The sequence below is a fragment of the Dama dama genome, chromosome 11 (assembly GCF_033118175.1).
Source record: "Dama dama isolate Ldn47 chromosome 11, ASM3311817v1, whole genome shotgun sequence".
Classification (NCBI taxonomy): domain Eukaryota; kingdom Metazoa; phylum Chordata; class Mammalia; order Artiodactyla; family Cervidae; genus Dama; species Dama dama.
In genome coordinates, this window is record NC_083691.1 from 32,646,067 (window position 1) to 32,672,530 (window position 26,464).

At 52.4% G+C, this 26,464-nt stretch overlaps 3 protein-coding genes across 5 annotated transcripts in view; 1 reads left to right on the forward strand and 2 right to left on the reverse strand.

Annotated features, from left to right (window-relative positions):
- The window catches only part of OTOF (otoferlin), a 90,582-nt gene extending 86,760 nt beyond the window's left edge, over window positions 1–3,822 (reverse strand). For all 3 annotated transcript variants that reach the window (XM_061154977.1, XM_061154975.1, XM_061154976.1), the window contains exon 1: window positions 3,744–3,822. In XM_061154977.1, coding sequence (XP_061010960.1) covers window positions 3,744–3,822 — 79 coding nt within the window. The remainder of the gene's footprint in view (window positions 1–3,743) is intronic.
- A 4,294-nt stretch (window positions 3,823–8,116) lies between these two features.
- Window positions 8,117–23,283, forward strand: CIMIP2C (ciliary microtubule inner protein 2C). The gene is made up of 4 exons (XM_061156216.1): window positions 8,117–8,190; window positions 19,077–19,350; window positions 20,948–21,060; window positions 23,139–23,283. The coding sequence occupies exons 1-4, from the start codon at window positions 8,117–8,119 to the stop codon at window positions 23,281–23,283; spliced, it is 606 nt and encodes a 201-aa protein (XP_061012199.1).
- Window positions 23,284–25,210: 1,927 nt separating this feature from the next.
- The window catches only part of CIB4 (calcium and integrin binding family member 4), a 50,436-nt gene continuing 49,182 nt past the window's right edge, over window positions 25,211–26,464 (reverse strand). The window contains exon 7 of the mRNA XM_061156217.1: window positions 25,211–25,241. Coding sequence (XP_061012200.1) covers window positions 25,211–25,241 — 31 coding nt within the window. The remainder of the gene's footprint in view (window positions 25,242–26,464) is intronic.

Genomic DNA, 26,464 nt, shown 5'->3' on the forward strand with positions numbered 1-26,464 from the left:
AAGAAAGCTCAGGGATGGAGAGCAAGGGAGGGCCAGGAAGCTGGCCCCAGATAGTCATGCCCAGGGGCATGGAAGGGGCTGAGAAACAGGGAGAAAGTTGTACTGGAGGATCCTAGAGGCCCTTCCCACCCTGCCTTCCGTGGCTGTGATTGATGCCGGGAATGATTTCAGGAGTTGAAAAAGGACAACTTAAGCTCCCACTGCCTCCTTCTGAGTAGTGTCCTGTAGTCAGGATGGCTCCTTCCCAGACCTCCCAGTCCTGATTAAAGCCTCTGGGTTAAATGAGGACCATGGTCTTCGTCTTGCTTACGTGAAGCAGAGACCCAAGGCTCAGTGGTCCACAAGCATGAGGGGACTAGAGGCTAACTTCATCCTCTAGCAAATGTTGGGGAGTCCAGCTCTGGCCCACAGGTCAGAGGGGACCGCACCTTCTGGTGTCTCTATGTCTGACTCAATGGACCATGACTCCTGAGGTTAGGGACTGCATCTTCTTTACCCTCAGGGGTTCCAGGCCTGGCCACAAATGCCAGCACATTCAGGGAATGAATGAATGAGGACAGGCCCCAGTTAGGAGTGGGCCACTGGGGCAGCGAGAGTCAAAAGCTACAGATGGAGCTGGGTGGTGTGGGCCGAGTGAGCCTGAGGGTAGAAGGGCCAGCTGACCCGGAGTGGAGGGAAAACATGGGTGGTTGGGGATGAAGATGGTGCCTGCCCAGCTCATATGGGAACAGGGATCTGGGGGGAGGGAGTCTACCCCAAGCCTGGGTTCCTATGGAACATCTTAGCTGGGGGCGGGGTGGGGGGGTCCCTGCAGAGCAGAGGCTGGGCCAGTTTGCCTGCTCTTGGCACAGGTTGGAACCTCTCAGGTGATCTCTCCTCTCTATCTCCCCCATGGTACCTTCTTTCCTCCCTCCTGGCTGACAGAAGAAGGAAGCTGGGCTGGAGAGAAGATGACTCAGAGGCCAGCAGCCACCCCAAGTAGAAGTGGAACAGCCGCCTCACAAACACAGAGGTCACTTAAATGCTTTCCCATACCTAATTTTTTCACTGAAGCAACCTGATGGTGATGGTGATGGTGGTGGTGGTAATGGTGGTTTGGTCGCTAAGTCGTGTCTGACTCTTGCGACCCCATGGACTGCTGCCTGCCAGGCTCCTCTGTTCATGGGGATTTTCCAGGCAAGAATACTGGAGTGGGTTGCCACTTCCTTCTCCAGCAACCTGATGAGATGAGTTTCATTATCATGCCCATTTTACTGATGAGGAAACTGAGGTTCAGAGATGAACTGACTTCAGAGGTGAAGTCCAGAGCAGGACCCAGGTGGGACCCAGGGCTTTTGACCCCATAGCTAGAGATTTCTCTACCAGAGTCCCATAGGGCTCTTTCCTCAGTGCCCTAGAGGGCACAGCACAGAAAGTCAAGCTGTATTTCAACCAATTTTTGTACCAGGGCCACACATAACTCACCTGGTGCTCTCTTATACCACTTGGCCTTGAGCTTTGCTCAAGGGATCTGGGGAGCTCGGGGCCAGCATCTCCCTTTGACTGTTCACTGGCTTCTCATTTCTCCCTGCAGGGGACTTGCCTGGACACCAGTGGCTGTGTGCAGGGGATGCTGTGGAACATTCTAGAGTGAGTCAGTTTCCTCTGAATTACAGTGTCGGTCTTTGGGGGCATTTATAGTCAACTGCTGGCAGCAGCAGGTGAATGACTGGGGCATCTCTGTTTGTTGCAGTGGATTTATTCTGGAAACCTGCCATCTGCCTGTTCCTGCTGCCCAAACCCCCCTCCTCGGGAGCTCTACCTACTGCAGCCCGCTGAGAGGCAGAGCTCAGAAGTGGACCCTCCACTCAGTCCAGAGGGTACGGGTTGCAAATAGGCTAGTTCCTGAGCCTAGGACTGGCCCCACCACTCAAAGAAAAAGGTGAACATCAGACAGACAAGGTGCTCACCCCCAGCTCACCAGAAGGTATAAACAGGACTTGAGGGCAGAGAACTAAGGCTAGGCGTGAGGACTTGTGGATTGGGCCCACCATGCCTCGGTGCCTCCACCAAGGATACATGGATCTCTCTACGCCTTGGTTTCTCTGCCTGGAAATGGGACTGGTATGTGCAGCCTGGACTATCCTGCCATAGCAGCAACATCGCAACCTGTAGCTAAAGACCCAAATACTGTGCTCTGTCCAATACAGGGACCCTTGAGAGGACAGGCTGGCTTTTTCTAAAGGCAGCACCAGCTGGCAGGTGGCACGTGGAGCTCTAGGGCACTGCAGAGAAAGCAGTCTGGGTGGGTGTGGGAAGCAACAGGCAGCCGGGCCCCCGTTCCTCTCCCTCCTGTCGGGGTTCCTCTCCCTCCTGTTGGCAGGGACGCCGCAGCCCCCTCTACCTGGGCCCGTCCCTACGACAGCAGCCTCAGGACAACCCAGGGCCTGGTGCCCAGAGCTGGCCAACCAAGGGGGTGATATGGATGCCCCAGGGGCTGCTGGAGACCTCCTGGGAAGGCTGCCCCATGGGCTCCCCTCTCCCTCCTGACACAGGTGCAGACGTGTGTCCAGCCTGGGCCCTGATGCTCATTCTGCTCTTTAGTCTGGCGGCTTTGTGCAGCTCCTCCCCTGCTCACCCACCCTGCCCCCACCCTCAGGCCCCTCTCGAGGGGAGGAAGGACCATGTCTAGTGAGGAGCACCTGGCTTTTGGGCAAAGGCTGCCAGGGATGTGCCTGGCCCAAGGGGCTGGGCTGTGGCCAGGCAGAGGCAGAGGTGGGTGGGTAAAAAGCAGAGGTAAGCCTGGTCTTCAGGGACTGCCCACTGTCCCCGGAGTGAAGGTCGCCTTGCCTCCTCTGCTTTGCTCACACCTACTCTGGGACTCAGGCTCATGGAGCCTCGGGCTGTTCCCATGTTCCAGCTCCTCTCCTAACCTTGGGCATCCTGTTGCTTCTGTCTGCTCTGTCCTTACCTCTTCACCTTACTCCTTCCTGCTGTTCCCTTGGGTTTCAGCTGTGGTGTCACCTCCTCCTGGAAGCCTTCCCTGACTACCCTACCCCCAGCCTGCATCAGGGTGCTGCTTCTGTAGCTTGCATGCTACTTTTGTCCCCATCCTCATCGTATCACGCACCTGTCCTATTGTTTGTCCCCTGGTCCTCCTGTCTCACTGGATGTGGGCTCGTCGAGGGCCAGACCTGGGTCATGCCCAGCCACCAGCTGTGGCACAGAGGTCATAGTAAATTCTGACTGGATGCTAGGGGGCTAGGAAGAGAACTGACAGTGAGAGAGGCCGTGGGGCTCAAAGGATCCCTGACCACAGACAGACCTAAAAGAAGCCAACAGTATCTCCATCATGCTGGTTTCTAGGAGCCTGGGTCTTCCAGGCTGGGACCCCACCCCCACTCTGTGCCCAAGGAAACCAGCCTGCAGGAGGGAGAGACAGAGGAGGAGGGGGCCCAGGGTCCCCTGAGCCCGGGGTGGGGTTCTTGCTTTTGCCTCCCCAGGACCTCCTGTAGGCCAAGGACTCTACAGTCCTCAGACTGGCACACTGGCCAGTGCAGGGAGACACACACACGCAGATACAGAAACAGGGGGACCCTGATTTTAGAGAAATCATAATGGCTAGCCTGGCAAGGGGCAGACAGCTGCCCGTGAGAAGCTTCGTTGCCCCAAGCCTGCTAGAAGTTTTCCAACCCCTCCTTTCCCCTCTGCTCTATCCCGTCTGCCCAGAGCAGGGGGTCCCCATAAGATGGGGGCTTCCCTACCTCGGAAAGTCACTTTGGCGATCCGGTCGCCCTTGCCCCGCAGCTCGGAGACCGTCTTGAGGTGGACGAACAGGGCCATGCTGGTGCGGGGAGCCCGGGCACCGCCAGGAGGGAGCAGCCGGGGAAGGAGCAAGCTCTGTGGATGGAGCACTCAGCACACTCACGCCTCCCTCCTCTCCGCCGCTGCCTCCTCTCCCTCCGATGCTGCCCACAGAGACCAAGGCAACCAAGCCCAGCGGCTCCCTCCAGCGACTCACAGAGACTCACAGCCCTGCCAGCCCCCGCCCCTCCAAGTTGTCAGCCCAGCGTGTTTGTATCTGTGTGTGTGTGTGTGGTGCGCCTGAGCGCAGCCTAGCAGTGCAGACAGTCTGAATTCATTATTCAGCAGCCGCCTGCTCCCAGATAAAGCTCTGCTCAGCTTCAGGTGTCTTCTCACAGCTCCTAGAACGGGGCTGCCAGCCCACCCCTCCGCAGTGCCCGCCAGGCCAGCTCTCCTGCCACCAGGAGTGGGCAGAAGGGAGTGGGCATGAGAGGGATAGGCTGGTGTGGGATGGCACCCCCTCCCATGGAGGAGAAGGAACTTGATGATCTTTGTGCACCGGAAGCTAAGCTGTTGCACAGTTTCAGGGTGATCCTTGCTGTCCCCCCACCAGTCAAGTTGGCCAGCAGGGCTGCTGCTGCCCACCAGGCTCAGGGGGCCTGGATGGGGCAGGCCTGGTTGTTCAGGGGGGTCACACTGTGCTAGGTAGAAATCCCAGCCCAGGGCCTTGCCACTGGAAAACCAGCATCTACCAGGCAACATCCAGGTTGTGCCTGCTGGCCGGACCCTCAGAAAAGTGTTAGTCATTCAGTCATGTCCTACTCTTTGTGACCCCATGGTCTGTAGGCTGCCAGACACCTCTGTCATGGAATTCTCCAGGCAAGAATACTGGAGTGAGTTGCCATTTCCTTCTCCAGGGGATCTTCCTGACCCAGGGATCAAACCTGGGTTTCCTGCATTACCATCTGAGCCAACAGGGAAGCCCTAAGAGGAAAGATGAATGCTTTCCTCCTTCTGCTTTCATGGAGGTTATGACCCTAAGAGGCCAGTCCTGACCCCTTGGGATCTGAGAGGGTGGAAGTGGTGTTTCTGGGGAGCCCAGGAGCCACGCTCAGTGTGATTGGAGATGCCTGACTGAGAAGGCCTCAGAGGCTTATGTTTTACTAAGGGCAGTGCTTTAGGTCCCAGGCACTAACCCCACGCTGTCCTACCGCCAGGGGTGGCAAGATGTGCTGGGGAAGAACTGTCAGCTCCCAGGGATGGGGGAAGGGGTGTCTGCAGCAGAATTTCCAAGGACCAAAGGAGAACTGCCCTTCCTTTCTTCTAACAGCACACCCAGGAGGGGCTCAGGGGGAAAGAGACCCGGGAGGCTGGAATCCCTGAGCCTGGAGGCTTTGCACCCTTGCTCTTGCGTTTGCTCTGCATGGAATGCCCTGCTGCACCCTTAGCATCTCAGCTAGACTCAGCTGGAAGTGTCTCTGCAGCCTCATGGCACCTGAGCTGGGTCGGTCCTTGTCTGTGATGCCCCTACCCCCTCTCATCCACTGCTTCATCGGACTGCTCCACTTACTTCCCCCGACCCCCCAACTGGGAGACCCTGGAGCGATGCCCCTTTGCAGCCCCAGAGGCTTGCACAGTCTACTGTGGATAGTAGGCTATTTAGTGACCGTTGACAGGATAAAAGAGTGAGCGTGGTGACCTAGCTGAACAGTCAAAAGGTTAAAAACAAAGAAATATTAAATTCTAATAGCATGCTGACAAGAGGTTACTCCCTTCGAATTCTACAGTCCAAGTGACCTGTAGGATGTCGCAAGAACTTCCTTTCTTCTAGGTGTTTCCTTCCTGCTTTATCCTATTTTTTTTTTATTTCTTTGTGTTCTAATTCCTTCTCTCTCTTCCCTTCCTCAAATTCTTCTCCTTTCTCACTTTTATCTAGACATATTGAGTTAAAGAATATTTTAGAATATTGTATTTATGCAATAAAAGTGAATGTCTGATCAAATAGATGTTGAATGTCTCCATTTTTAAAAAAGTAAATTCACTAGCATGTTCCAGCCCTAAGGTTAACAGGTGATCTTTGTAAGGTTTGTAGGTGCATTACAGGGGAAAAATGTCCATCCCCTCCCTAGGCCCTCTGGAGGTTCTCAAGAAGGGGCTGAGTTTCATGAGACCTCCTATAGGAAAAAGTCCTTGAACTTGCCCTAAGCAAGGCCTGTAGCCTTCTTGAATTCCAGTTTCCGTATCTATAAAGCTGTAGCAATTCCACCTGGTCAGAACAGAGTACCCGTCAGCTGAACCACTGACCCTTCTGATACCTAAGCCAGATCCCACTTTTTAATTTCCACTCTCCTAACTATTACCCATTTGGCTGACTCTTACTACCCTGATAGCTCAGTTGATAAAGAATCTGCCTGCAATGCAGGAGACCCTGGTTCGATTCCTGGGTTGGGAAGATCTGCTGGAGAAGGGATAGGCTACCCACTCCAGTATCCCTGGGCTTCCCTTGTGGTTCAGCTGGTAAAGAATCCACCTGCAATGTGGGAAACGTAGGTTTGATCCTTGGGTTGAGAAGATCCCCTGGAGAAGGGAAAGGCTACCCACTCCAGTATTCTGGCCTGGAGAATTCCATGGACTGTATAGTCCATGGGGTGGCAAAGAGTTGGACATGACTGAGTGACTTTCACTTTCTAGTACAACTTTCTAGTAAAGTTGTTCAGTGAACACCTCCTAGTACCAGGTGTGGGGGTTTCAGACATGCATGTGATACAGTACTGGCCCTCAAGCAAAAGCAACAAATGGAAGAGAACACAGACGCATAGAACCCAGGCCAAAGGGTCCATGGGCGGAATCAGCTCAGAAGCTGTGAATCGAGGGAGGGAGTGGGCACTGGACTTTGTCTGGGGGTGGGGGTCATTAGGACCACCTTTCTGGAGTGTGGCACCTTGAACTAATTGCTGTTCTTTTACATCTTTCACGAATGTTGTTCTTATCATAGCCTATGTTCTGCATGGAGAATTTAGAAAATCAACAGATGTGGTTGCATTTTGGAGGATGGGTGGAGACTCTGCTACCTCCTTTGCAACCATTTGTTCGTTTCAGCTCCTTTTCCTCCCTGGGCCCCAGTTTTCCTGCTCTTGCACCTCTTGGAAGCCTGGGGCCCCCAGTTCCATTGTCATTGGTCCCAGAGGGCCTTCTGAGGATTCTGGAAGCTGACATTTTCATCAGCTGACATGGACAGAGTCGAACTGTGAAGGTAACACCTCTCATCTGACAGATGAAGTGAGATTGTGCTGGATGAGGCTAAACTGCAGAACCACAGACTCTCTGTTGACTCCAGGCCTGCTGCAGGGGGAGCTGGGGAGCAGATTGGGGGTGAGATGCAAAGAGCCTGGCACCTTCGAGGCCGTCTGTCATCACACTCAGCACCACCACCCCCAACTAAAGACCTAAGGCACCCCCCGCCTTGCCCTACATGTGGCCCAGGGCTGTGTGAGGGTCACTGGAGAAATCCAGATGTGGGGGCACCAAAGTCACAGGGGGGGATACTATGACAGAGAAACCTCACTCCAGCCTTCTGAAGCTTTGCTGTCTAGGGCAAGGCCCAACCCTGGATTCACAGGAGGGCCAGAACTGCAGAGATGGGGCAAATATGAATCACACTCTAGACCTTTTCACGATTGGCTTTGCCCCTCTCTTGCCTTTGGGAGGAAAGAGAGGAGAAGGAGGTTCCCAGGGAGAAAGAAGAGATTAAGGAGAAAAATGTCCCTCGCTCCGATGCACGTGTGTGCGCGCGCGTGCACGTGTACACACACACACACACACATTTAAATTACAGAGAGTCCTGGGCAAACATGTCAAGCGGAACACACGCCTGAAGCCCGCTCCGGGAGGCCCCATGGAACTGAGGCGCAGTCGGCAACCTTGGGATGCGACGGCTCTTGGGGTCCCTGTGCCCCTGGGGCGCTGGGCTGAGCAGCGCTGCGGCTGCGGCATTGTGCGCCATTTCCACCTGCGTCCCGCACTGGCATCGGCGCATCACGCACCTAGGCCGGCAGTGAAGCCGCAAGATGCACCCATTCAAGGATGAGAAAACGGAGGCTTGGGTGGGAGCGACGATCTGCTGGGGTCACACAAGAGAGCACGTGAAGATAGGGGGACATCTTGTGGGCGCGTCCCGGCGGCTACTCCAAGAAGGGGACGGCGAGAGGGGTGCGGGCCCCCGGGACACGCACGCCCCACACTGGCGTTGCTAGGCGCACGGTTGCCGGGTGACCCGTGCTGTTAACCGTGGGGCCGGAGCGCCCGGGCTCGCCACATGCTCGCCGCCCCCATCATGGCCTCTCGCAGCGCGGGCACCCTCCTGACAGAGTTCAATGCCGCCTACGTGCCCCCCGGCCTCATGCCCGGGTAAGACCGCCGAGCGTCGGCCGCGCCTGAACCTGGGGTAGGGGTGCGGGTCTGAGTCCCTGGGGCAGTCTCTCCTGTCCTCCCTCCACAAAACCCTCCTCCCGCCTCGAAACTCCGCCCCCGCGGAGTTTGAAGTTGAAGGAACCAGGTTGGGCCAAGTTTTCACTTGGCGGGGTGGTCTCCCCAGGGGCCTGCACTCTCAGATCATGCAGTGTCTGGGTGCGGCGGGGGCTCTCCAATTCCCCTTCAGTGAGAAGTCCGTACCTAGCGAGGGCCATGCTCGCCTGCCCGGGCTAACAGTGGGTGGGGTCCGGATCAGGGAGAGGAGGGGAAGATAGCGTGTGGGGCTGGTGTTTGGAGACGCTGGGCAGAAACAAGAGGATGAGGTGTCCTGGGGAAGGAAGTGAGCTCTTTGTCCCTCAACAGTGCGGGCATCCAGAATGCCTGCGGGTGCGCACCCGGAAGCAGAGATGAAAGAATTCGGACGCGTCGTGGGTTCTCCCACTGACCTCACTTAATCCTTGAAGAATGCTGCCTTTGAAAGCTTCCCGGCCTTTAGCATTGTCGGATGCAGGGCCGAACCTACCTTTCCTTGCTCTGGATGTTTTCACAATCCGAACCTCTAAGGTGCAAGTCTGACTCTTCCCCTCCATTGTTTGGTCCTTTCGTTCAAAGTGAGATTTCCACTTCCGACCTTCTCTTGCAAGGTGTGAGACGGTCTTCTCTCTCCTACCAGTGGACGTAAGCATTGAGGATGGGGGCTAGGTTCTGAGAATCCACCTGCACTGTGTCTGCACATCGCTACTAAATGGATAAATGAAATTAATGTCTTGAGAGTTTTGCAGTCACCAACTCCGTGTGGGTGAAAAAACACAGGCTTTCTTCTGCAAACTAAGTAGACCACAAAATCAAGAAGAGGTCCCACTGTATATTTTATATGACATTTGGATTGTCTTGAAGCAGAATAAGCAAGACATGGAGGAGCTGTGATATTAAAGCCATTTCTGCACACAGAGGTGGTGCGGTGACTAAAGGCAGGGGCTGTAGCTTTAAGCCAGCCCCATTGTGGACAGGGCCTTTCCTGGCTCTTGGGGAACTCAAAAGCTGCTTTGGCTCCCATCTGGCAAAGCTGATTTACTAGGTCACAGTTGTTTTCTGAAGTCAAGCCTGGTGTCTTAGAAAAGGTGAATAAGGATTTTCCTATTAATTCTTTCAATCATTTGGGCATTCCCTTGATAAAGACATGTTGAGTGCTTGGGATGGGCCAGATGCTGGGTTAAGACAAACAAATGAGGGGAGGGAGGTTGCCCTGGATGGGTTTCAGTCTGGTGTGAATACATAAGGTTTAGTTCAAAACAGTCTTTGCAGCCTTGGATAGTGGTGTTTACAGCATATTCTGGGTGTTTAGCATGAAATTTGATTTTATTCATTGATATTTTTTTTTCTTAAGCCTACCACCGTCTCTGTTGGAACCTAACCCTCCCCCAGAACTCCCCTAGTCTGTCTGGGGTTGTGGGGAGGAAAGTTGCATGTTTCAGAAGCAATCCTAGGATGCTTCTCTATCCACACCACTTGTCTGCAGTTCCCTTGGGTGCCCTGTCCTGTGATTGATCTAGAAATTGTGATAACAAGTGAATCATAAATAAGGCTCCAAGCATGAGCAGCTGAGCCTATATGTGCTACTTTCTTAGCTGGATCTTTCTGGGAGGGATGTGCTTGCCCTAAAGAGTCTCATCAATAAGGAATGGATTGTGTTGTCTTGTGTCTGAGTACTACCTCTTTGGTGATTTTATTAATATAATGAAAGAATCCAAGATTTCTCGCCACACTTAGGTAATTATTACTTTTGTATGCCTTTTCAAAGATTAATCACAGGATTTTAAGAGCAACCAGTCTCTTCTGACACTCAAATCATCCCCCTTACCAGTTTTATTCATAGAGGCAGAGAATATTGACAAGTATTAAGGACCTCAGAAATCAGGTAGTCCAGCCTTCCCACCTCCCAACCCAGATGTGGTCACTGAGGTCTGTGCAGGGGGGATGTGCCTGAGCCTCAGGCTGGTGATGGAAGAGCTGGGCTACCACCAGGTCACTGATGCCCTGTAGCAGCACTGTGAATGCCCATGTATAAGCACCTACTATCTGCCAGGCATTGAGCTGGGCTTTTTACAAACATTTTTTTTTTTAATATTCACAACAACCCAGATGAGAAATTGCCCAAGGTCATTCATCAAGTTCACCAGCCAGGTCTCTGTGATGGCAACACCCTGCTGTCCACGGCTGTTAGCAATTCTCATCAGTTAGATTCCACAGTGTTCAAGGCCTGATTCTAAGTACTGAGAGGAATAGCATGCTGGTCTTCAGACTAGGATGCTCCATCTGGTCCCTTAGTGGACCAGCACACAATCAGCACACAGATATTGTGCCATTGTTTGGCCTCTGTCCCATCTCTGCAGTGAGCAGAAAGTTCTTGGGTCAGAGTTCCTGGGGTTGTAAGGCTTTTCAAGGGAGAACATTGACTCTGTGCTTCCTGCTTCTAGGGTAGACCCAGGCTCTCTCTGCCTCCCCTGACACTTCACCCATCACCTAGTCCAGACACATCCCTGGGCACAAAACATAGGCCATCTGCCCAGGAGGAGGTAGGAGATGTATGTGCCCCAATAGGTACCTGATGCCATTCACACAGCCCTGAGGAACTGGGGAACCTTTCTAAGAACAGGAGATGGGGGCCCCTGGAGACCCAGGCTTTGTAACAGGGACTCTCCCTCTCTCCAAAAGAGTCATCAGCCCTTAGAAATGCGCTCCCATTTGTCAGTTCAATTCAGCAAATATTAAAGATTAACTGCAAGGGGAAAAGAAAAGTAGGAAAAGCAAACAAAGGAATACATGTAGAAAAATATTAATAGGTTTAAAAAATTAAAAATTAAAAAAAGAGGGAAAAAAGAGAAGAAAAATGAAAACACAGAACTGCAAAAGGCCAATGTAGAGGCAGAAGTTTATAACAGCAATAAAAAGTGATTGAAAAAAAAAAGCTCAAAAGCTTAATTAGATTTTATAGTGCTAATAAAATTGACAACTATATAAAAGGCAAAAAAAAGGAAAAAAAAAAAAAGAAAAATTCCCAAATAAACTACAGAACAAGTCAAAACATAAGAATAATAAATGTTTTTCTTGAGTTTCTGCTGTCAGCATCCTTTCCCTCTCTGGGAATCACAGTCCACCTTACCTCCCTAGGATGCCCTCTAACACTGCGCTGGTCTCTGGACCTGCTGCCAGGGAAGCTCAGACTCTAATCTGGTCCTGCTCCTGTGTGTTCTTGCCTCTAATGTCCACAGCTATCAGAACTATTGTGTTTTCTTTTGTAGGAGCTCTCAATGTCCTTTTATATATTCCATAGACACGGAGTCTGCCTAGTTGATCATGTAGATTTAATCTGCAGCTTGTACAGCTGGTGGGAAGGTTTTGGGTCTTCTTCCTTAGCCACACTGACCCTGGGTTTCAATTATGGTTTTATTTCCACCTCTGCATGTGGGTCGTCCACATGCAGAGGTGGTTTTCTCCTGTGGCTGCCCTGGAGGACTTGGGTCTGCCCCAGTGAGGGCCAGGTGTGGAGATGGTGCAGCTACTTGGATCACAGGGGCTCTGGCAGCTTACACAGGGGAGTTGGTGGCTAGGGCAGCAGGAAATACAGTGCTCTAGAAGGGTATGGCAACCCACTCCAGTATTCTTGCCTGGAGAAGCCCACTGACAGAGAAGCTTGGCAGGCCACAGTCTACATGGTCACAAAGAATTGAACATGACCGAAGCAACCCTGTGTACATAGATGGAAGGCTTTTTTTTTGCCTGTGGCAGTTCTGCCCCAGTGAGGGTTGAGCGTGAATGTGGCACAGCTGCTTGGGTCGTGGGGACCCTGGTGGTGCCAAGTGTGCAAGGACATGTACTGCCTCAGCTGCAGGAGTTGTGGCCCTATCAAAGTCTTTTTTTGAGCCTCTGGTAGCTGGTAATCATTTCAGCAAATATTTCCTGAGCACCTGCTGAGTACCAGGAATATGCGGATGCAAGTATGAGTAGCGCAGCCCTCTCTCCCCATGGATTTTACAGTTCAGAAAGGAAGAATTTACCAGGGCACAGATGCTTGCAACACAGCAGAATGCGGGCTGAGACATAAGAGAGGCACGAAGAACAGAGACAGTTCAATGGTGGGGATGGGCATGGCCTATGGGTGGGTCAGAAGAGGCTTGATGGGAAGGGGGATATATGAAAATACCTTGAAGGATGGATAACATCAGAATCTGGGGAGAGGAGGAAGCATCTTCTGAATGGAGGGGATGCCCTGGGGAAAGGCATGAACTGGAGGTACCAGCAGGATATGCTTTGAAAGCAAAAAATGGCCTATTTGCCTGGAGTGGCAAAGCTGTTATTGAACCTAACTTATGTCTGCTCGCCTGTGCCCAGTAAAGGTAATCTACTGACCTGGGTTGTGGTGAAGGAAAGTGCCAAGTTTATTGCAGGGCACCAAGCAAGGAGTCCAGGTAGCTGGTGCTCAAAAGCCCCCAACTCACTGACTGTTTTCAGGGAAAGTCTTTTAAAGACAAGGGTGAGGGAGGAGGATTGTCGGGTGCCTGATTAGCTTGTGGGCATCCTTCTGATTGGTCGGTGGTGAGGTAATCAGGAGTCAGCATCATCAACCTTCTGGTTCCAACCAGTCTGGGGTCTACACACTTGGGGGCAGCATGCAATTAACTTCTTCTGCCTAGTCGGTGTTTCAGTATCTGCACCACGGCTCACAGGACATGGCTTAGAATATTATTTATAGTCCTTGAGGAGGAACTAGAGGTGCTTGACTTTGTTTAATGGCCGAACTAGTATTATTTTTGTCTTGCTTGACTGTTTCCCTTTCTTTCTGCATTTTCTCACATCTCTGATGAAATTTCTTCTTTTTAATTTGGGGAAGACCTAGGAAGCTACAGTTTTTCTACAGACAAGAGCAGGCAGAGGACTTGGTCGGGGGCGGGGTATGTGTGTGTATCCTAGTAAAGCCCCATAGGGTCCTGCTTGGTCACAATGGGACAAGGAAGTAGATGATTGGACTGGGAAGACCTCTCACAGGGCCCATGTCAAGCAGGACCTTGTGCACCTGGCCCAGTTTGTTCTTCATTTCCCAGGTGGTGGGGAACCGTGAAGGTTGTTGCCCAGGGGAGGGATCTGATCAAAACCATACTCAGCAGGAAGTGTGTGGGGAAGAGGGCGCTCATGGAATGAGGACACGCTGAACAGTAACAAGTTAATTAGTTAATAAGCTGCTCAGGGGATCCCCGATGGTGCACGGTAATTAATTTGAATGCTAGCTTTGGGGCCAAGCAGTGCTATTAAGAGGGAGGGAGGGAGGGCTCCCTGTGCACGTAGTAACCACAGCGGACCTTTGCCGTGGACCAGGCTGAGTGCCGTCTCCAAGCTTGTGCGGTGTGCAGGCTTGTGAGGGGCAGGGATGGAGGAGGAGGAGGAGGTGCGACGGTGCTGTAGGGACCATCCGATGCCCGGTTGTGAAACACACCATCCCCTTCTGTTCATCATACACTCCACAAAAATGGGGCTCTACCGTGGAACTGGGTGATCACGCTCATGGCTCACAAATGCAAGAGAACGGGCACATAGACCTGGTCAAGGTGTGCCTGCTGAGAGCTAAATAAATATGACCGTGCGCATGTGCCTGCACATGTGTGCATGCTCACACACACACACACACACACACACACCCCTCATACACCCCACCCAGAGCAGCAGGAGCTGAATGGAATCCAGAATCCAGGCAGAACCTTAGGACGTTCTGCGGAGGAGAGGGCTTCTCTTCTATTGGGATGCAAATATCTTGGCATTTAGAGAAGGTGGGAGAGCAGGGAGCAGAGGAGGAGTGTGGCAGAGAGAAGAATCACGAAGACACGTCACTTTTCTAAAGCTCCTTTCTTTGAGATGCACACCCGCCCCTAGGGGCGGGATGTTCTGTGCCTGTGTGCCCTTGGCATATGGGAAGCCCCCGGCTTCTGGACTTCCGCATCCCACAGCAAACATTTATTAAGCACTCAGGGGCACTGTAGGTTTTTGGGGTAAAGGAGAACTCACATTAGCAGAGGAGATGAACTAATATGTATCTCCATGTGGATGAAGGGTCATAATCCTACTGTGGGGCAGAGATGCTGGGTAGGTGGGTGGTCGGGGAAGGCCACAGGGAGCCTGGCTCTGTGAGTGAGGGTGAGACCCCCCTGGTTGGGCAGGGATGCAGCCTTCCAGGTAGAGAAATGTGTGTGAAGGCTTGGAGAGCATGTGGGTCCCCAGGGATGTAAGTGACGTGTCCAGGGCATAGGGCACCTCTGGGGAAGTGAGAAGAGAGGTGCGCTGTGGGGATCTGATGATGAAGGATCGCTCTGTCATCAGTGTGGACAACAGGCTGCAGAGGGTGAGGCTTGGTCTAGGGCAGGGGTCCCCAAGCTCCGGCATCCAATGCTTGATGATCTGAGGTGGAGGTGATACAATAATAATAGAACTAAAGTGCACAGTAAATGAAATGCGCTTGAATCAGTCGGAACTCGCCCCCCACCCCAGCCCCCACACCACCAACCGTCTGTGGAAAAATTGTCTTCCGTGAAACTAGTACCTGGTGCCAGAAAGTTTGGGGACTGCTGGTCTAGGGGACGTTCTACGAGATCCAAAGCTGCCCAGTTAAGCAATGAGGACGGCTTGTAGCCCTGGGAGGGAGGAGGGCCGTGGGCAATCCCTAAGGAGGGGGAGAAGCAGGACTGGCAGAGAGGCCCGATGTGGCAGTTAGTAGGGTGAGGCCTGGTTTCTGGGGGATTCTGCAGATGGAGGTGGTGTTAACCAGGACAAGGATAGCCAGGAGGAGCAGCAGGCTAGTTTTGGTCGTGCTGAGTCTGATGCCCCAGGCAAGCCCTCGGTGGACAGCTGGATGTGTGGATCTGTTACCAGGAGAAAGATCGGAGCTGGAGACACGGATCTGGGTGTCCTTGGTGTTGGACATCTAATGTGAATGAGCTCTTTCAGAAGCAGTGGGTCCCTGAAGAGAGAAAAGGACTCTGAGGCAACACCAGCGCCTAGAAGATGTGCAGGGGAAGAGCAGCAGAGCCGGGTCTTTCCTCCTCTACACTGAGGTTCTCCTCAAAGCCTCCCCCAGTGGAGACCCCTTAATGGAGCTCCACCAGCTTTCCGCCCATACAACCACCCCCCGCCCATGGGAATGGGCCTTCCCTCCTCATGTTTAATAGCATTGGATCCTTGACCACCAACACTGCCCCTATGCACACACATACACACCAGGACTCAATAAATACTGAGTGAGGGGTGGGAGTGAGGAAGGAGGGCTGAGTGATTCAGGCTTTGCATTGTTGACACCTAGCATCTCGCCGGCACACGGTGGGTTCCTGATAAAGTAGCTTTTTAAGAAAAATTGGAGTATATTTACTTTAAATATTGTCTTAGTTTCTGCTGTACAACAAAGTGAATCAGCTATAAGTTACACATATCCCTCCCTCTTGAACCAACTTCCCACCCCACTCCCCATCCCTCCTAAGTCATCAAAGATCCCTGAGCAGTGCAGCAGCTTCCCACTCGCTGTCTATTTCACTCATGTATATATGTCAGTCCCAATGTCCCACTTCATCCCCATCCCTTCTCCCCTCGTTCACAAGTCTGCTCTCTACATCTGCATCTCTATTCCTGTCCTGCGAACAGGTTCATCTATACCACTTTTTATTAGATTCCACACGTATGTATTAATCGGAGAAGGCAATGGCAACCCACTCCAGTACTCTTGCCTAGAAAATCCCATGGACGGAGGAGCCTGGTAGGCTGCAGTCCATGGGGTCACGAAGAGTCGGACACGACTGAGCAACTTCACTTTCATTTTTCACTTTCATGCATTGGAGAAGGAAATGGCAACCCACTCCAGTATTCTTGCCTGGAGAATCCCAGGGACAGGGGAGCTTGGTGGGCTGCCGCCTATGGGGTCACACAGAGTCAGACATGACTGAAGTGACTTAGCAGCAGCAGCAGCAGTATGTGTTAATATATATTTGCTTTTCTCTTCCTGACTTCACTCTGTATAGCAGGCTCTAAGTCCATTCACATCTCTACAAAATGACCCAATTTCATTCCTTTCTATGACTGAGTAGTATTCCATCATGTATATGTACCACAACTTCTTTATCCATTCATCATCGATTCATTATCTAGGTTGCTTCTATGTACTGGCTGTTATAAATAGTACTGCAATGGATATTGGGATGCATGTTCCTTTTTGCATTATGGTTTTCTCAAGGTGTATGCCCGATAGTGGAATTGCTGGGTCATATGGTAGTTCCATTTTTAGTTTTTTAAGGAACCTCCATACCATTCTTCATAGTGGCTGTATCAATTTACATTGCCACCAACAGGGTAAGAGGGTTCCCTTTTCTCCACACCCTCTTAGCATTTGTTGTCTGTAAATTTCAGAATGGCTATCAATTCTGACTAATGTGAGTTGGTACCTCATTGTACTTTTGATTTGCATTTCTCTGATAGTGATGTTAAACATCTTTTCATGTGTTTGTTGGCCACCCGTTTGTCTTCTTTGGAGAAATAGGCCATTTAAGTCTTCTCATTTTTTGATTGGGTTGCTTGTTGTTTTGATATTGAGCTGCATGAGTATCTCTTGACGCCATCTGACTCACTTAAAAAAATAACCTGTTCCACTAAAGAAAAACTCAACAAATCACCCCAAACCCAAACACCTAGGATTAACCTGACCTTTATTTTAGGTTTCTTTTTATGTATATATTCAGAAGAAAGGCTAAATGGATGGGTGTGTGGACAATGGATAGAAAAGATAGCAGTTTTATAAAAAGATGATCATACCATATTTACTATTTTAAAATGAAAAGCATGAAATGTAATCTAACTCAAACTCAGCTGAAGAGAAAGATACTGAAGTAAAATCGAAGAACAGACTTTAGATAAATGCTAATTCATCACAAGAGATATTTGTTTCTAAAAGTTCCCTCTAACAGAGAACAGGAGAGGGAGAGAGAATAAAACCTGTTATGGGGTTAGAGTAATTATGTTATTTTTACCAATGTGTTTCAATTTTAGATGCCATGGGTTGACTGTGCTTTAAAAAATCCTAAATGCACTCCCATCTCCCTTCCACCCACCCCTCATTTTTTCTTAAATTATTTTTTCCTTTGACAGGTTTTATAACATTTACATTCTTTTCTGCAACCAGCCTTCACCTAGTAGCTATTCCTAGTTCTGCATTTAAATAGATGCGAAGTAACCACCAGTCATTCTAACAGAGGTTCTACATTCCTGAGTATTTTTTTTTCTTTTGAATCACTGCTGATTGGCAGGATTTCATCACTGAACAGTCTTAGGAAGAGCGTTTGGTGCTTTATCTCTGGAGTTCTTTCATGCAGCTGCCTTTCCACCTGGAGGGCTGACCAGTTCCACATTCTCGGGTCGTGCTCTCTTCTCTGCAGAACGCTGTAAATGGGTGCTTCGTTCGTTTTCATTCTATTTCTTTATTTTCTCTGTGTTGGGATTTGGCAATACCTGGTGACAGCACCTCTTTCATCTGCTGCATTCTGAACCACTTGGGAAAGAAGCTAAAAGAGGGAAGCTGGCATTGGGGAATGGGGTTGACATTGAACCCTCGAATGAGATGGCAGGGCTGGGGCAGGCTTTCCTCCCAAGGGCAGAGTGGATTCCCCAAAATAGGGCATGGCGGAGCAGGGTGGACTTCCTTGCTTCCAAGCAAAGGGGGGAAGGAGAGTGGGCTTCACCCACCAAAGAGATGCTCCTCCACTTCTAACATGGAAGAGCTCCCTCCACACACAGGACTCCTCGGGTTGAAGGAAGAAGCGTCTCCCCACTGCTTGTCTTTGGCTTCTTGATTACTGAACTGATATTTTTATTACATTTCATACACAACACAAAGAACTCTCACGGACTCTATCTCAGGTTATGCGTCTTCCCAGAGGATGATCTTCTATGACCTTAATGAAGAAGTATAAGCTCACATATGAGTGATGGGTCAGAAGTCAGGCTGAGGGAGGTCAAGAAAAGCATGTGAGCAGAAGAAATGAAGGCAGAAAGTACAGAGGATTCCCAGGAGAAATCTGGAAATGAAGGAAGAGAAAGGGTTATAAAGAGCAGCAAGGCCAAGAGTGGGATTTTGCAATCTAGGCACAGCTTTGCATGTTTGTAGGCAGAAAGGAAGATGCTCAGGAAGGAGAGATCTCAGGTGGCTGGGAGGATGGACAGAGGCTGCGAGAGACAGGGAGGGATGGATTGGAAGAAGGAGGCCTTCTTGGAAGGCAGGAGGGGGTGCTCCAGACCCAGGAGGGGGAAGGCCATGGGCCAAGAGGAGGACTCTGCCCTGGAAGTGGCCAAGGTGACCCCCACAGGCTCACAGGCACTCAGCAACCCCACCATCTTCCCAGGGCCAGAGACAAGGCTGCCAGCAAGAAACTCAGGTGGGACCAGCAGGAAGGAGGGAGGAGGGAGAGGGAGAGGACCACCGGGGTCATGGCACCCAGGGCAGAGAGAAACCCAGGGACAAGAGAGGCGAGGCTGGAGAAAGGCTGGAGTCCAGTGGGGGTGTCAGTACTGGACCCGGGTGTCCTGGCCCTCTTGGGAGCCTCTGGTCTGGAGAGATCTCTGTGGGGAGGTAGAGGCCCAGCATCTCTCTCATGTGTCCTTCCCCTGAGGCCTGAGCTGGGCGGGCACGTTAGGAAGCCTCTCGAGACCTGGAGGTGACCAGCAGGGCCCACTGACTTCGCCCCCAGTCTTTAAGGAACTGGCCTGGAGCCCTCCACCGCCCCCCTGCCCTGCTCTCTCAGGTACAAAGGCCACGTTCCCGGTGTGGCCTTCTCCTTCGGCTCCCCCTACGGCACCACCACCCTCAAGTACTTCCAGGACCAGCGCAACGCAGCCCTGGGGAGGAGCTCCACTGACTTCAGCAAAGGCGGCCACTTCCCAACCATCTTCTCCCCAAACCCCACCCAAGTGCTGAGGGACCGCGCCCTCACCCGGGACCGCTGGCTGCACACCCCCAGCTACACCCGCTTCAACCTGGACAGCAGCCGCTGGGCCGAGCTCTCCTACTTCTACCAGGTGGGTGGTCCTGGCTGGGCTCCTGCCACCCCCTCCCCATGCCCCCCACGTCCCCTCTTCCCTGCCGTGTGGAGGGAGTGATGGCTGGTGGCCTGGGGAGACTCTCAACCTCCAGAGCGCCTCTGTTAGCTTTTGCAGAGCCCCCGAGTCATCAGGGAACCTGGTGAGTTTGATTGGGGAACGTGGAGGGGCTCAGTGCTCTGCTTCTCTGACCCCCCCCCCAAAATCTGACCTCCATACTCTGGGGGCTCCAGTGGCTCATCCCCTGCTCCCCTGCTGCTGTGAGAGCTGGGGGCCTTTGGGGTGTTCCCACCATCACTTCCCCCGAGTTGTCGCCTCTCCCCCTGGGCCCTCACTTACCTCCTTTCTGAGCAAAAGCCCTAAGGTTCACCCACAGTATGAATCTCATACATTGAGGACGGTGGAGCCCCAGGCAGGCTCCAGCCCCAGGTCTATTCTTCACAGTATACCAGATCCCAGTGCCCACCCAACACCAACTCCTGCTCCACGGGCCCTTTGAGGATGAGCCTGGGCCAGGTGGTGCTAGCGGTAAAGAACCCGCCTGCCAATGCAGGAAACATAAGAGATGCAGGTTCGATCCCTGGGTAGGGAAGATCCCCTGGAGGCGGGCATGGCAACCCACTCCAGTATTCTTGCCTGAAGAATCCCATGGAGGGAGGAGCCTGGCGGGCTATTGTCCATAGGGTTGCACAGAGTCGGACACCGACTGAAGCGACTTAGGACATACGAACGCACCAAGTTGACTTCAGACACCCCTGCCCTTGGGGAAAGAGAGGCAGATGGAGGGGCGTCTGCCCACACCCCCATCCTGTCCTTGTCCTGCTCCCTCAGACCTGGTCCCAGAGGGCCACAGGCTCACAGACACTCGCCCACCTCAGGGAGGCCAGGGCTCCCTCTCTGCTGTGGTCTTGGAAACCTCATGGCCCCTTAGCTCTCTTGCAAACATCCCTTCTAGCCTGATTTCAGGGACCCGGATGCCTCCCGGTCCCCAGGGTGGAGAACGGCATGAGAAGGCTGCTTCCCCAGGAGAGATGGCCAGGTTGATGGGGTCCGACTCTGAGGAGCTGTGGAACCGTGCTGTGGGGCCTGGGGAAAGCCTCTACCACTGTCTTGGCTCACAAAGCACAGCCTGTCCGGGAGGGAGGGAAAGGGAGACACTCCCTGGAGTGTCAACCCACTCCAGTATGCTTGCCTGGAAAATCCCATGGACAGAGGAACCTGGCGGGCTACAGTCCATGGGTTCACAAAGAGTCGGACACACACACACACAAACACACACACGCTCACGCGCATTCAGCTTACCTGGGCCGCCTATTGAGCGGGGCCTCGCATACCTCACCTCTGCTGGTCGCCTGCCTCATTGACTCGACCAGCACAGCTGGCGTGGGGTGTATCATTATCACCAGGAACCAGATAAGGAGCTGGGGCTCAGGAGGGCAGCCAGCTGGGGACTCTACTCTGGGGGCATGAGGGGGGACGACCGCAGCCCTTGCCCAGGTACAGCCGGGCAGGGAGCAGGCGCCCGCGGTCACTCCTGCGCACTAACGACCGGTCCTCTTCCTTGGTTGGGCTGTAGATGGCGCAGCAGCATCGGGAGCAGTATCAAGACAAGACAGGCTTGGTGCACCGGGTCCCCTACTTCGTGCTGCCTATGAGGGAGTGGGACCGGTACCCCATCCCCACCGACCTGTGAGTGCCTTCCCTCCCCTCCTCTGCGCATTCACCAGCTCGTGTCCACAGGGCGCCGGCTCTTGCCAGGCCTGCAGGCCCCCAGACTGAGAAATGAGTTAAGGCTTTTAACTCCTGCAGCACACAGGGTGACAGTTAAACAGAGCTAGGGGGTGAGCCTCAGGAGGGGAGGCCAGGAATCTGAATGGGCAGAATCAGAAGATCATCTGCCTGGTCCGATGCACTGGGAATTTGGCGCCATACCGCATCATCTTTGCTAGCCTGAATCTGCAGGACCGTTCCTCTGCGATGGCAGCCTTGGAGCTACACTGGTCCAAACGCGGGCGCAGCTACTCTGTGCGGCAAGGAGCTGCTGCCCTCTGGTGGAGCTGTACAGTACTACACAAAGCAGGGGACTGTATCTCCAGCCCCGGTGTAGACTCGGAAGAAACGTACTCCTAGGGACCCGACCATATTTTTCAAAGCCCAACAGTCTATCTAAGAAATATGAAAGTATCTCACGGTTTTTAATTGGGAGAGCTCCTTTTCCCAGGGAAGGCCAGCTCTGCCCTGTGAGATAACTCAGGCATGTGGTTTCCTTGATCTCCCTCCTGACGCCAAGGCAGGGAGGTCTGAAGTCTGCCGTGGTGTCCTGTGGAGTAGGGGGCATAGGAAAGTTAGTGGACAGATCCTGGGTTTCCAACTCCATGCTGACCTTTGCTTGCTTCAGGAGCCCCGAGTCTTGCCATTGCTGTTACTGATAAAGCAGCAACCCTTTCCATAGAGTTTAATGGTTTTTGAAGATACAATTTAATATCACCTATAGATTCTTCCCAGATGGCGCTAGTGGTAAAGAACCCACCTGCCAATGCAGGAGACATGAGACACCAGTTTGATCCCTGGATTGGGAAGATCCCTTGGAGGAGGAAATGGCAACCCACTTCAGTACTCTTGCCTGGAGAATCCCATGGACAGAGAGGCCTGGTGGGCTGCAGTCCATGGGGTCACACAGAGTCAGACATGACTGAAGCAGCTTAGCATGCAGAGATTCTTCTCTGTGGGACAGATGGACCCATTTTCTAAATAGGGAAACTGACTTAGTGATGGCTTCAGGGACTTGTACAGATGGCAAGTCTAGTAGGAGGTAGAACCGGAGAGAACCCAGATGGCCCAACCCCAATGCTAAGATTCTAGATTGGCCATCTCACCACTTTGGGGTGCCTCTGAGTCAGTCCATCCCTGGAGACATTGTGGGGCCTCGCTTGGGGACAAGTCTCCTCTCGAGACCTCACCAGACAGTATCTACATCTCCTACAGCTGAGGGACCCCAGGATGCCCTAGCTCTGCTCCTTCTCCAACTGCCTGACAGCCCATGCTGCTGTTCATGTCTAACACAGAGCACCAGTGAGGTGTTTGGGAGTACGAGGGTCACTGCCTGCACTCAGACTTTACTCTGATCATCTCTGTGGCCTGGGGAACATCCCTGTCCTTCCCTGAGGTTCATTGCTATTGTCCTTTTCATCACTGTCACCACCATCATCATCTCTATTTATCACTATCATCTTCATTACCATTATCACCATCATCACCACCATCACCATTACAATGATCTCTATCATCATTATCACCACCATCATCACCATCACCATTATCATCATCTTCATCACCATTAGCATCACCACTGCCATCACCATCATAACCATCATCATCATCATCAGTAGCTGCAGCACATTCTTAGAACATGTGTTGAGTGTTTGTTCCTTGTTCAGCATTCTATTAGTGCTTTGCATGCATTATTTCATTTACTCCTCAAAGCAAAGTTAGGAGGGAGGTATCAACATCAGTCCATCTTACATGTGTACACTTCTAGCAGGAACTGGGTTGGAATCCATCCCAGCTTCCTGACACCCATGCCCTTACTTTTAACCACTGAGCTTCTGTGCAAACACAAGTCCTTCTGATCTCGAGTGCAGGGTGACTTACCGGATGCTAAGCTGACCAGCAGCCAGCAGAGCCAGCATCACGGGCTGGAAAATGGGCATTTTTCACTCTGGTGGCCGGGCTTACTGCATAACACTGGCTCCACCCTCACCCCCCAGGCCTCCTCTGAGCCCAAAGGAGAAGTGGCATCTATTAAGAGTGGCCCCTGAGAACCTGAGGACCTACCAGACATTCCCATCGGGGAAGAGGGTCTCCCCACAGGAGCGGCAGAGGCGGGACTGCTACTTTGAATTCAGAGCGTGACACCTGAGAGCCGCAGCCCTGACAAGTTTGGCTTTCTGGAATAAAATCTTTAGCCATGATCATCCCATGCTCTTCTCTTCTGAGCCCCAGCAGCACTTGGCCTTAGCTGGACAGTGCCTGAGGGTCACACAGGATGGGGTCTGAAGGACCTGTGGGATGCTCACTCCAGGTGTCAGCACCAAGAAAAAGCAGTGTCAGTCACCTGCTGGGCCCATCCACCTCTCCCCGGAGGTGCAGGGGTTCCGAGGCACTCAGGCAGAGTGAGCCCTCCCGTCGGCTCCCACTAGGATAATCAAGGGTACCGTTAGGCCATGACTGAGAATGAGGGTGTAGTGGTCCTGGAACACTCACACTGGTGTCAGATGCAAAGGAACTCCCACTTGAGCCCTGGCTCAGCATCCTTTCATTCACATGACAGCCTGTGAGAGACGGAGTGGTGTCCCTACTTCACTGATAAAGACCCTGGGGCTCAGAGGTGGAGAGAGCTGTCCAAACTCATGCAGCCGGGAAGTGGCACAGCCAGGATTTGAACCCCGACCTTTCGGACTCCCAATTGCTGGTATTCCCCCTACACTCTCCACTTGTGGTCCAAGTGGGGGCTGAGGGGCAGGGATGATGCAGATCCTGGAGGGCCCTGTGGCATCTGAAGGAAGAAACCACTTTCTCCATCCTGCCCTAATGGGCAGGGACAGGCTGCTTTGGCATCACCCCAGGACTGTTTCTAGAAGTGGACAGAGGGGAAAGGACCTGAGACCAAGTTAATCTTCAAGGTATTGCTGTGTGTCAGGAGCCCCTAGCCCAGAGTGGACACTGGGCTCCTGGTTCACATTCTGAGATGGCTGGGGAGGCTCCAGATCTGACTCATCAGGTTGTGGAGGGTGCTGCTTCCCACCTCCACCTCCTAGGTGGCCTCCTGTCTGCAGGAGAGGTCACAAGAGGCAGAGGACAGCTCCTTTAGAGACAGGATCTAGGATAGGCACCTCGGGCCAGGTGTGTACCCATGCCTCAGGTGCATGCTGACATCCCAACACCTCCTGGCTCTGATCAAGGGACTCTGTTAAGAAAGCGCTCTTATTTCCCCTCCATGAGTGAAATGGGTTCTTATTTCCCCAAAAGACAAGGCGACCACAGCAGGTTCAGCTTCATGGGAAGGTGAGCACAGCCCTTCCCCTGTAAGCCAGTCTTTAGACACCTCCTCCCCGAAGAGAGTGTAAACAAGAAAAAAGCCCATCAGGTAGGCATCTGACAGCTTTTATGGACCCCCTAAGGGGCTTCTCCTGTGTCCCAAACCAGCTGGGTTACAAAGAGTCCCTGTGGTGGCCACATTAATTCAAGGGTTTGGCTGAGTGGCAAAGCAAATAAACCCTGATTGCTGGTCACATACTGTCGTGTCCCAAGGGTGCCGGGGTCTCAAGTGGGGCCAAGATGTCTTGGGAAGCCAGGCACCAATTGGGAAGACTGCTCAGCACATAGCTCTGTACAGCCTGCACCCGAGATGCAAGAAGAGAGGCTGAAGTGAGGCCCCATGGAAGTAAGGGAAAGATGTATATTTTCCCAGTGAACTTCAGCTGGTTTGGCTTGGTCCCTGCTGTGACATGGGTTGGCCTCAAAAAGACTGGCCATCTCAGTCTTGGCACATCTCAGACACTGGCAAACTTAAGCCCTGGAATGAGTAGTCCTTAATAAAAAGTTACTTCTATATGACCTTGCACTCAAAATATGATGTTCAGTTCAAAATATGATGAACTGTTGGGAAAAGGGAAAGCCTTTAATTTTGCTTTATTGAATAAACAATATTCTAGAAGTGAGGGAGGGATGGGGACACAGTCATTCTTCTAGTCAAATTTTCTCTAGTGCCTGCAGAGGGTTGAATTCCAAGTTCCAGGGGTCCCCTTCAAGGCCACCAGAGCAGGTATTTGTGTTCACATCAACATCCCCAGAAATGAATCCGAAAGGAGCTGAAAGAAGGAATTCCATTAGCCACCTCAAGCCTGAAGTTGTAAAGCCCCCTCTACTTCCTGGCTTCACACCTCTTGTGTCCCTTTGAACGATGGTCAGCTTGCAGCAATCCAAGCCACCCCAAAGCCTTCTTTAAGGCTCCTTTGAGCAGCTCCAGAATGCTAAGGCTGTCACAACCTTGTGGTGCTGGAGCCAGCGGAAAGAAAGGGGAGCGATTCAAAGAAAACCCTCAAGGCAGACAGGATTCCAGCCTCAGTTGTGTGCTGGGCTGTTATAGAAGAAGAAGATCAAGTGGGGTGGTCCAAGTGTGGACCGTCTTTCTCTAAAAGAGCCCCTGAGCAGCCATGTTGGAAGGGAGGGCCATCTCCTCCAGCCAGGTGATTGGAAGAGGGCCGGACACCTGCCTGGCCAATCAGATTCTCTGGAAATTCTGTCAGAGCTGAGGGACATTCACTGAGGGTCATTGGGAGCCAAAGGGCTATAAACCTGACCACTGTGGGGAGGCCACATTTGGTCTCACGCCTGACAAAGTAGAGGTTGCTGGTTGCACATAAAGCAAAGTCCAGAGCTGCTGAGGACAGAGGCAGAGACTCCGGCTCCCAACTGGGTACTCCATGAGGTCTAGCTGCTTTTGTTCATTTTTGATTGGTTAAAGCATTTTGAACGGGCATTTGCTCTTGCTGTCACCTAGGCTGATGACAGAAACAGCAGGCAAACATGTAGTTCAGTGCAAGAAGACTGCCCTAACTGGGCTGGTCCTCATGACATGGGCTGCCTTCAGTGGTGGTGTACTTCCCCCAACTGGAGGGACCCAAATAAAACTGTTAAACACAGCCAATATGGAGATGGCCAATTGTCCACAAGTGTCTGGACCAGATGCAACCCTTGCGGCCCCTTTCCACCTGAGTCCTTCTGAGCTCCATCACTGGCATAGTCCGTGTCCGCCCTGCCCCCACCCAGGTTCTATGCCAGTCCCCAGCTCCTAGTGGCCACTGGAGGTTGTAGGGGGAGGGGAGCAGGACTAACAGTGGCAAAGGTGACTCCCCAGGCCAGTCCTGCAGCCCAGCCGGCTTCGCATTGGCTGGAGAGGGACAGCACCTGAAGTCTGGACTACCCGTGTCACTCGCAGTGCATGAACCACAATCTCCCCTTTGCCTTTTGAAACCCCACGCCCTGTCTCTTTCCAGGTTACTTCATTTCTCAAAAGTTGCAGTATTGCTGA

Excerpts from the sequence above, each read along its gene's own strand:
- CIMIP2C (XM_061156216.1), top strand. The coding sequence starts at position 8,117 with ATGGCCTCTCGCAGCGCGGGCACCCTCCTGACAGAGTTCAATGCCGCC. Across the intron at positions 19,351-20,947 it reads AGCTCTCCTACTTCTACCAG|ATGGCGCAGCAGCATCGGGA; the intron begins GTGGGTGGTCCT and ends GTTGGGCTGTAG. Across the intron at positions 21,061-23,138 it reads TACCCCATCCCCACCGACCT|GCCTCCTCTGAGCCCAAAGG; the intron begins GTGAGTGCCTTC and ends CTCACCCCCCAG.